This window comes from Urtica dioica, chromosome 6 (genome assembly GCF_054948205.1).
Source record: "Urtica dioica subsp. dioica isolate 48M chromosome 6, U.dioica_male_clone48M_v1_H2, whole genome shotgun sequence".
NCBI classification, from domain to species: Eukaryota; Viridiplantae; Streptophyta; class Magnoliopsida; order Rosales; family Urticaceae; genus Urtica; species Urtica dioica.
This window is the reverse complement of record NC_142761.1, coordinates 40,156,278-40,166,458: the sequence shown is the minus strand read 5'-3', so window position 1 is coordinate 40,166,458 and position 10,181 is coordinate 40,156,278. Positions and strand designations below refer to the sequence as shown.

The 10,181-nt window shown below is 37.0% G+C and overlaps 2 protein-coding genes across 2 annotated transcripts; one reads left to right on the top strand and one right to left on the bottom strand.

Annotated features, from left to right (window-relative positions):
• Window positions 1-2,033: 2,033 nt before the first annotated feature.
• LOC149394114 (uncharacterized) lies at window positions 2,034-4,085 on the bottom strand. Its single transcript, XM_089616355.1, has one exon. It carries the CDS (start codon window positions 4,070-4,072, stop codon window positions 2,216-2,218), a length of 1,857 nt encoding a protein of 618 aa, XP_089472481.1. The 5' UTR covers window positions 4,073-4,085; the 3' UTR covers window positions 2,034-2,215.
• A 254-nt stretch (window positions 4,086-4,339) lies between these two features.
• LOC149394113 (Class II aaRS and biotin synthetases superfamily protein) lies at window positions 4,340-8,960 on the top strand. The gene is made up of 11 exons (XM_089616363.1): window positions 4,340-4,482; window positions 4,838-4,915; window positions 4,988-5,073; window positions 5,179-5,271; window positions 5,374-5,678; window positions 5,814-5,880; window positions 6,986-7,108; window positions 7,197-7,349; window positions 7,663-8,166; window positions 8,249-8,342; window positions 8,662-8,960. The coding sequence occupies exons 2-11, from the start codon at window positions 4,840-4,842 to the stop codon at window positions 8,724-8,726; spliced, it is 1,566 nt and encodes a 521-aa protein (XP_089472489.1). The 5' UTR covers window positions 4,340-4,482; window positions 4,838-4,839; the 3' UTR covers window positions 8,727-8,960.
• The last annotated feature ends 1,221 nt before the right edge of the window (window positions 8,961-10,181 follow it).

The following is a 10,181-nucleotide window of genomic DNA, read 5'->3' as shown; positions in this document are numbered from 1 at the left end:
CATTAATCCGTACTATTTTTAGTTTATTGTTAAAAAAAATGTACTTATTTTTAACATAAAATTAAAAATCGAATCCATGAAGGGCTATGAACTCTTAATGTCTAGATCGCATGTTCCCTTAATGTTTCTTTCTGTTTCCCTCCAATGAAAATAAGACTCATCATAAATTTATTTTATCATTATACTTTTTATTTAAAAAGTGATGAAATGGTTTATGCTGATAAGAGGGACACAGAGAGACATCGAAAAGATGTTCGACGATCCGAATTTAAATCAAGCTATGTTGAGAAGCATAGAGAAAAATGAGCACACCACACAATACACAAGCGAACAAGAGATTATATAATGTTTTATTGGACTACAAATTCAGTGCATAGAGAATCTTATTCTTTTCGTCATGGATTTCTTTCTTTGCTTTTTTAGCAGAACTTCAAAAGTAACGTTAGATCTTCCAATTCTTTTCTTTTTTTTTTCCCCTTTCACCCGGAGGTATTCACTCTAATTAAGTAGACATTTGTAATATAATTATATCATACAAAGTTGCAGAGACAGATCATTCAATAGACTTCATCTCAGCTTTCATTTCTTTGTTCTGTTTCACATGAGATATTATATACATTTGCAACAAAAAATACTACGTAGAGTTGACAAACCATATCTTAAACTTTGAGCAAAAAATAAAGAATAAAAAAAATAAAAATAAAATAAATATTATATTGTGAACGTTGTAGTGAACTTTTGAAACACATAATTGCTGAGCATTGCCATCAATTTTATTTTTTTAAATGAAACCCAACTTTAACTTATGACTCCAGACCCCAAAACAGCAATGGAACTTTGTACTGTGTTTTGTTTTCTATTCAGTTCATTGTTATTTGTTACATATTACTTATTTTGAAACTTTACTCTTTTTCTTAATGAATTTAATTTCATTAAAAAAAATTAAAATCAACATTACAATTTGTAAAGAGGTTGAAAATTTCGTTATCTTAATCTTTTCAATTTTTCATGATGGTAATAATTATTTCACTTTTCCCTAATAGGTAACTCTATGATTATCTTCAAGAAAAACTTAGATAAATTAGTCAAATTCCTAAGTCCCTCTTAAATATTAGTATAAATTCATTTAACTAAACAAATTGCCAAATTATTTTTAATGTACGATTGTAATCCTCTTTTATCCTTCTTCTTTAATATCGTAGGGTCTCCTCTTTTTTTTTTTTAAATACTACTTCTTCTTTAACGATAAAGAAGAATGCGTCTAACGACATTTTTTTTCACTTTCTTTTGTTTACTATTTCAAGTCAATCTTACATGTTATATTTTCTTCACTCTTCTCCAATTTTTTAACGAATTAAAAAAATCAACATTACATTTTGTAAAGAGATATAAAATTTTGTAATGTTTCTTATTTCAATTTATAGTAATGGTTATAATCATTTCACTTTTCTTTACTAGGTAAAATTATATCATTTTTGCTCAATGATAAAGAAAGAAGCAATTTGAGTAGTTATACTATTATCTGTTTCCAAGTAATTAGCTCGTTCACGTTAAATTTTTGGCCAAATGATATGATTATATTTAAGAAAACAGCCAATATTATAGTTTAATGAAAAAACGAGTACATGTGGACAGTAAGCATTATATTTGTATTATTATTAATACCATTTTTATCCACACATTCAATATGAAGTTGCACATATAGATCACTCAATCAACTTCATTTTACTTTACATTTCTTTGTTCTGTTTCAAATGAAATATTATATACATAGGCAACTAAAAATGCTATGTAGAGTGGCCAAACCTTATCTTAAACCGGTTGTAGTAAAAGTTGGAGTGAGCTAATGAAGCACCTAATTAGAATTTAAACTTTGTATGGCTGATACAAAACCTTTGGCTTGATACAAATTCCCCTAGACCTTCTCTCTAAATCAAGAGTTTTGACGTGATTATAATTTACAAGAAAACAATATCACACTAATCCCATGAAAATAAATCTCCATGAAAGACTAAAAAAAAAAACTATCATACTAAATGCATTCGTAATGAAAATCATTACTACTATGTTTTTATCAATAAAAGTACAGTACTATCATCATAGATTCATAGTCGCTAAATACAAAAACATGTCATCAAGAACAGAAAACAGCAAAAAGAAACAGTGTCTCCGTTAGAATTATGATACTCCAGCTACATAAATTCCTATGGTAGGTTTATTTTACAAGTGCTTTTTGCCTCATTGCATGAATCTTCTTCAAAGAAGTCTTTGCTACATAATTTGGGACAATACCAGCACAAATCATATCCTTGAGAAGCTTGAGAGCAACATCTATTCGTCCCACTTTTATGTAGCCTTCGACCAGAGTGTGGTGTGAAACGATATCCGGCAGAATATTCTTTAATGACATCTCTTCAAACATCTCCTTTGCCTTCTCCATTGCACCTTGTAGGCAATACCCATTTATTAACGTGCTGTAAGTTACCACATTTGGCTCCAAACCATTTTGAATCATTGCTTCAAACAATTGCTGAGCCTTATCCATCTTCCCATTTCTTGCAAAGCCATCAATGAGAATACTTACAGTCACGATGTTGGGATAGATATTTTGAGACACCATCTTGTCAAACACCCTCATGGCTCCTTCTGAATTATTCGAACGACACAACCCACACAGCAAAGAGCTGTATGTGATAATGTTTGGATGGATATCTCTCTGAATCATCAACTCGAACACAGCCAGAGCGTCATTCATCCTTCCAACCTTGGAGAAAGCATCGACTAAGATGCTGTATGTTACTACATCCGGGGATACACCTTGATCCTTCATTTTGTCGAACAGCTCTTTCGCTTCCCTCCATAAGCCCGATTTGCACAACCCGTAGATCAAAGAATTGTATGTGTAGATATCGGGCTTGAGACCTCTCTTAATCATTACTTCAAGATTATCCAGCGCTTCTTTGGTTCTTCCATTTCTGGCAAGGGCATCCAACATTGTATTGAAAGTGATGATGTTGGGGAGAATTCCAGAATCGACCATCTTCTCAATGAACTGATTTGCTTCTTCCAATCGGCCAGCCTTACACAACGCATCGAGTAGAGAAGTGAATGTGACAACATTAGGCTTGACACCTTTTATTTCCATCAATTCAAACACTGAGATCGCATCCTGGATTTTATCGACTTTACAAAGTGAATCAATGAGAACACTGTAAGTGTGGACATCAGGCGAAACTCCATCATTATCCATGTCAGCTAGAAGTTTCTGCACTTCTTCCAAGCGGCCAGATTTGCATAATCCATTAATCAGTGAAGTATAGCTTACAACATCTGGCTGAAGACCGCGGCTGGTCAGGTCCCGAAACAAGCTCAATGCCTCCTCAGTTCGTCCTTCTTTGATGAGCCCGTCAATGATCGCACTAAAACTATAAAAATTCAGTTTGATCCCTTCAAAGTTGACGATTCGCTCAAGAAGACCCATTGCCTTTTGGGTCTCTCCGACCTTGCAAAACCCATTGATGATGGTCGCATAAGTAGCCTCGTCACACAAACCTTTCTGCTCGACCATCTTCTCGAATAACTCCATTGCAGCAACCATAGAACCTTCCTTACAAAGCCCGTCGAGAAGAGTACTCATCATGAACGAATCAGGACGAATCCCACTTTTAATGGCGACTGAGAGCACTGAGAAGCCTGACTTTGCACTGTTTGACCGCCACAAACATTTAGCAACAATGTTCAGAGTAGAAACATCGGGTTCGAAATAGTTCCGACGAAACCTAACGAGGTGAGAGTACATCGAGACCACAGTGGAGCACTGGTTCATCTTCGACATTGCCCCAATTAATTGATTGAAACTCCAAACAGAGGGCATGGGTCTCATATCAGATAAGGTATTGAAGAGACGCAGAGCTTCCCCCACAGTGAAGTCTCTTGATTTGCAACGCGTTTGGACCAATGTCTCAAACTGAGCACGTGAACTGTAATTACGAAAATGGGTAAAGAGAGGAGCAGAATTACCGGTTGAGATCTGGAAAGCTTTGATCTTCAAACCCATTTCCAATCTCAGCATTTCCACAGCTGATCGATTGTCTACCGAAAGCTCTTCTGCTCAGCTTGTTAGGTTTCTTCTTTAGATTTTGCCTTCTTATCGCAACAAGCACACCCAACGATTAATTGACAGTTTGGCCGAAAAAAATAAACGAGAGGACTGATTTGTAATAAATTAAGATCAAAGGGCAGATAAAGTAATTTAAAAATAGGGGTTAAGTGTTACACGTATCACAGTCCAGTGGTAAAAATATAATAATTCTTTAGTTATATTTAATATTTTCGGACAGTCTTGACCTAATTATTATCTCAAACTCTCATCAGACTCACCCACACACGCTGAGAAGTTCAAGGTTGACCTTTTTCCAGCCACCAAACGCGCAGAGAAGCTCTCCGACGCGACCAAAATCTCGACGAGAAGCTCCACGGCGAGTATGGTTTCTTTTCCTTTTCTTTCCTAATTTACTGACCTGTTTTTTATTTCCGAAGAAACAAAATTAGGGAAAAGCTGAGAACTTAATAGAGGATAGGAAAAATTTAGATTGCGCGTACGAGTAATTTGTTTCCCTGTTAGGTTTCTGAGAATAGAAAGAAGAAAAAACAGGCAGATCAAGAAGGAATTTTTAATTGAATTTGAAAGAACAGTGATACGTATTCTTCTTTGCTGATAGGTTATAACTTTCAGATTTAAGTAATAGCATATCAGAATCCATTTTTCCATCCTAATATCTCTCTTCGATCGAACGACAGCAATGTCTTAATGTATTCTTTTCTGACTCGCGTTTAGCCATGGCTGGTGGTGGAGAGAAGCAAAAGGGAGGTTCTGGCGCCGGAGAGAAGAAAAAGGGTGGTTCCGGCGGTGGCGGTGAGTTGGGCGTCTCGTTTCCGTTACAGGCGTTTTTTGACTTATCTGATTCGGCGTGTTTTGCATTTTCAGGGCAGAAGAAGAAGGAGGTGAAGAAAGAGACCGGGTTGGGAATGTCGTACAAAAAGGACGAAAACTTCGGAGAATGGTACTCTGAGGTTCGTTGAGCAAAGATCTCTTCTCTATTTCTTTTCTTTTTTTGTCAAGTACCAATTTTTTGGATGGGTAAATTGTTTTACTTTTTTTTTTTAAATAATTTATAGGTGGTGGTTCGTGGCGAGATGATCGAGTATTACGACATTTCAGGTTGCTACATCCTGAGGCCATGGGCGTACTCGATCTGGGAATCTCTACACGTGAGTTCGGGAGAAACAATTTTTTTTTTCTTACTTACTTTGAAACGAAATCCATTTTTCAGCTTCACGAAATGGGTTTTTTTTCTGTGTGTGGAATCGCAGGAGTTTTTCGACCCGGAGATAAAGAAGATGAAAGTGAAGAACTGTTACTTCCCGGTATTCGTGTCTCAGTCGGTGCTGGAGAAGGAGAAGGATCACATTGAGGGGTTCGCGCCGGAGGTCGCTTGGGTGACTCGATCGGGAAAGTCTGAGCTGGAAGTTCCGATCGCGATTCGGCCGACAAGTGAGACGGTGATGTATCCCTCATATTCGAAGTGGATTAGGGGACACAGAGACTTGCCTTTGAAGCTCAACCAGTGGTGTAACGTTGTTCGTTGGGAATTCAGCAATCCCACTCCTTTCATTAGGTGGATCCACTCATTCACGCATCTCTCTCTCTCTCTCTCTCTCTCTCTCTCTCTCTCTCTCTCTCTCTCTCTATATATATATATATATATATATATTATATATATATAAGACTCTAATGCATGAATTTGGTTCAGGACTCGGGAGTTTTTGTGGCAGGAAGGCCATACGGCTTTTGCCACCAAGGAAGAGGCAGATGAAGAGGTATCAAACTACACTAGCACATAATTTATTTATTTTTATTTCTTTCTATTGTTTTGATTAAGTTTATGGGATCTCAAGCGAAAAATTCTTTCTTTGATCTAAATTTGGGCTAGTTTAAATTTTGGAAGTTGTAGAAAAAGGAAAATTCCCTGGTAATTTTTGGAAATGTGCTAATTCAGTAGTTAGTATTGCAAAAGGTTCTTGCTTTGTCCTTGCTCTTTACATTTCAACACTATGATGTTAAACTTCTTATTCATTTAAGTTTAGATTAACAAAACTTGAGTCATATGAGATGTTTTTTTCTTTATTTCAGCTTTCTGTCTGTGGACTACTGATTGATCTAAAGTACTTCTGTTTCTTTTTCTTACTCATTATTTCAACTTTTTTTAGCTTGCTCATGTATTAAACTAATTTTTTGTTGAGAATCTTATTTTATTTATCTGCTATTGTATTCATAGAAGCCTAGGAACAACGGCCTTGCTTGTCACTGTTTTTCTCTAACATTATTTGTTTCATTAGCACAAATTGGCGGTGATTTTGTTCATGTTATTTGACATCTTTTGAAACCTAAGATGCCTTAGTTTCTTGTTAATACTGAGTAATTCTTGTGCGTATTAAACTGGTGATGCAATATTATAAATTTCTATGTATGATACAAGGAAAGAAACTAGAATGAAAAAAAAAAAATATATATATATATATATGGGGTAGAAAATGCAAATGACAATAAAATTGATTTTCCCTTGTGGTTGGGTATTGTAGAACGAAAGAAAGTCCATAATGAAGTATAATAATTACTTTTTATTCTACTGTTTTGTTACTTGTAATTTTAGAAACAAAGTCTTTAGAAAGAAAATAATCCATCCAATTTTCCATTTATCTTGGAGGAGTTCAAATTGGAAAGAAATTGTAAAGTATGAATTCACATGATTTATATGAATAAATACTAAAAAGTGTTTTTTGTTTAAGTGACAAGAAGTAAAGAAAACAGTTATGTACTTTTTTTTATTGCGTTTTGAAAGCATAGTTAGTTACTAGTTGAGTCAGGAATTCAAATTCTCCCTTTTGTTCAACCGATGTATGACAGTCTGTTATATGTATTCAGGTTCTTCAAATATTGGAACTATACAGACGCATCTATGAAGAGTTCTTGGCTATTCCTGTCATAAAGGGGAAGAAAAGTGAGATGGAGAAATTCGCCGGTGGACTTTACACCACAAGTGTCGAAGTATGTGCACACCGTGTTTCATAATTTTCTTCTTTATATGCAATTTAGTGACCTTAGTAAATAACAACGGAATTCCGTGTTATGGTAGGCCTTTGTTCCGAACACTGGGCGCGCTGTTCAAGGTGCGACTTCTCACTGTTTAGGTCAAAACTTCTCGAAAATGTTTGACATAAACTTTGAAGACGAGAAGGGCAATAAGAATATGGTGTGGCAGAATTCCTGGGCTTACAGCACCCGAACGGTACTCTTTAGTATTAGAATCTCATCTCTTTTTTCTCATTCATTTATTCATTCTCTCGTCAATTTCAGTAAAAACTAATTCATTAGCAAAATAACCAGAAGTTTCAAGTTTTCATAAATAAATTAATAAAAATTGACACTGAGATTAAAAATTTTGACGAATAATAGAAGCAATTTATCACTTTTAAATTAATTTATCATAAGGTAAAAAAAAAACGAAATTATAGACGAACCTCAGGTATTTTGCAAAAACATTAATTTCAATTGGCTATTTAACAAAATGACCCTTCTTTCCTTTTTTTTTGTTGTAAAAGATTGGTGTTATGGTGATGGTTCACGGAGATGACAAAGGGTTGGTGCTTCCACCGAAAGTGGCATCGGTTCAAGTGATTGTAATTCCGGTGCCGTACAAAGACGCAAATACCCAAGGGATCTACGATGCATGCACGGCCGCGGTGGACGCTCTGACCGAAGCGGGTATTCGAGCGGAGGCCGATTTACGAGACAACTACTCTCCCGGGTGGAAGTACTCGGACTGGGAAATGAAAGGAGTCCCTCTCAGAATCGAAATCGGCCCAAAAGACCTCGCAAACAACCAAGGCCGCGCCGTTCGCCGCGACAACGGAGCCAAGGCAGATATTCCTATGGCGAGCTTGGGCGAGCAAGTGAAACAGCTTTTGGAGACCGTTCAGCAGAGCATGTTCGACGCCGCGAAGACGAAACGCGACGCTTGCCTCCAAGTCGTCAAGACTTGGGATGAGTTCATCGAGGCGCTGAACAAAAAACAGCTGATCTTGGCTCCTTGGTGCGACGAGGAGGTAATTCGGTCGATCTATTGATTTTGCGTACAGTATCGCTTTCGATGGTGTGTAAAGTTTGTTTATTGATGTTTTTTTATAGGAGGTGGAGAAGGATGTGAAAGCAAGGACAAAGGGTGAGACCGGAGCAGCTAAGTCTCTTTGCTCTCCGTTTGACCAGCCAGAGCTTCCCGAAGGTAAAATAACTCGCTTCATTTGTTCATTTTGTCAGGATGGATTTGCAAAATAGCCAAGATTTGTATATAAATTAGTGAAATAGCCATAATTTTCAAATATGTTCAAGTACCATGTGTCAGTAATTTTTCGACACTGTCAATAAATTTTTTTTAAAGTGGTTAATTGCTTATATAAGTCAATATTTTCAATGACATGGTAAAAAAAACAAAAAAAAAATAAAAATTGGACAACGTAGATTTGGCTATTTTGTACTCTTTTTTGGAAGGTCGACTTTTGATTTAATTCATAATCTCTAATTTGTATGGCATTTGGTGATAGGTACACTGTGCTTTGCTTCGGGGAAGCCAGCGAAGAAGTGGACTTACTGGGGAAGGAGCTACTGACAACTTTCTTTCTCAATTTTTTTTCTCTCTTTCTTTTATTTGCTTCGAGAGAGACATTTTTGCCATTCAGACTTTTTGAAAAATGAGAGATGAAGATACGGTAGTTGGATTGGATCCCAGTTTTTCTTCTTCTTTGTCTAACTGTATCGAGTTTTGCTATGCACCGATTGTGTTATGTCATCGTAATTTGAGCTTTGAATATTAGAGCAATTCAAATCAATTTCTTGTCACGAATTTAGCTGAGCATGATCATTTTGCTTTGTCAAAAATATATGCCGATATGAAAAGTACCCGTTTTGAATTCAAGTGTTCCATTTTAACACTTGAAGATCCGGTCGTCGATGATATCGACGCAAGGCCGGGTCTTGGGGGAACGGAATTGCAACATAAACAGCAATCAGATTGTTAATGAGTCGTTAAAGCCATACAGAAATGTGAAAACCCAATTTAACCACCTTGGAATTTCTATAATTACTGATAGTTTTGATTCCTCTAATTTTATTTTTATAACCACTCCCGAGCTCAGTGCAGAGAATTGATCACTCCATGTATCCTGCACTCCTGGTCACTGTTTTGGTTGAGGCGCAAGGCTTGATTTCATTAATGAAAGTCTAGATTTAGTTTTAAGCTTTAAAAATAAATAATGTGACTTCTCGCTCGCAAACACCTAAAATCGACACCAATCTTGTATGATCCGTTGTGGGGTCCACTGACGTGGCTGGTTGCCAATTTGCCATTGCTAAGCATAAAGACTCGACCACAGAGAATTCAAAATACACACACAGACTCACTCACACACTTTGTTAGAGAGAGAGAGAGAGAGAGAGAGGATCACTATGATTTCCAGTAACACGACGCCCTCACAATTCCAACTCCTCGGAATCCCCATAGTAACGCATCATTCTCGGAAAAGCTTTGTCATTTCTTGTACATTTTTCCAATGGCGTGATTTTCTGTTTCGTTGTTGTTGCAGTTTCGTGTGGGAAGGCCCAATGGATATGTTAGAATGAAATGAAATTAAGTACTTGCTGTTTTGGAAACTCCACAAGCCTTAATTTTCGAACTTCAAGCCCTTTCCTTTTCACAAATTAAACCATATCCATATCCATAACACACGGTTTGGAGACGGTTTGGGCGGCCCTTGAGCTGCGGGCCCATGATGAGTGACAGCCGGTGATCGTCCACCAAGAAGGGGCGGCTCCACTTCACCAAGTTCCGCTCCTCCATCGGCTGCCGCCCACCAAGGTTCCTCCGCCCCGTCAGCAGCTCCACACGTTGCCCTTCGGAGTCAGCATTCCCTTCTCCTCAATTCAAGAACGCGAAAAAACTCAAGCGTCCAAAAACACGACAACACATAAACAAACCCAGCAACAAACAACACAGAGACGGCGGATAATGGCACCAACAAAGATGAACGACGAAAAAGAAGCTTTCTTTTAAGATGCAGGATGATGA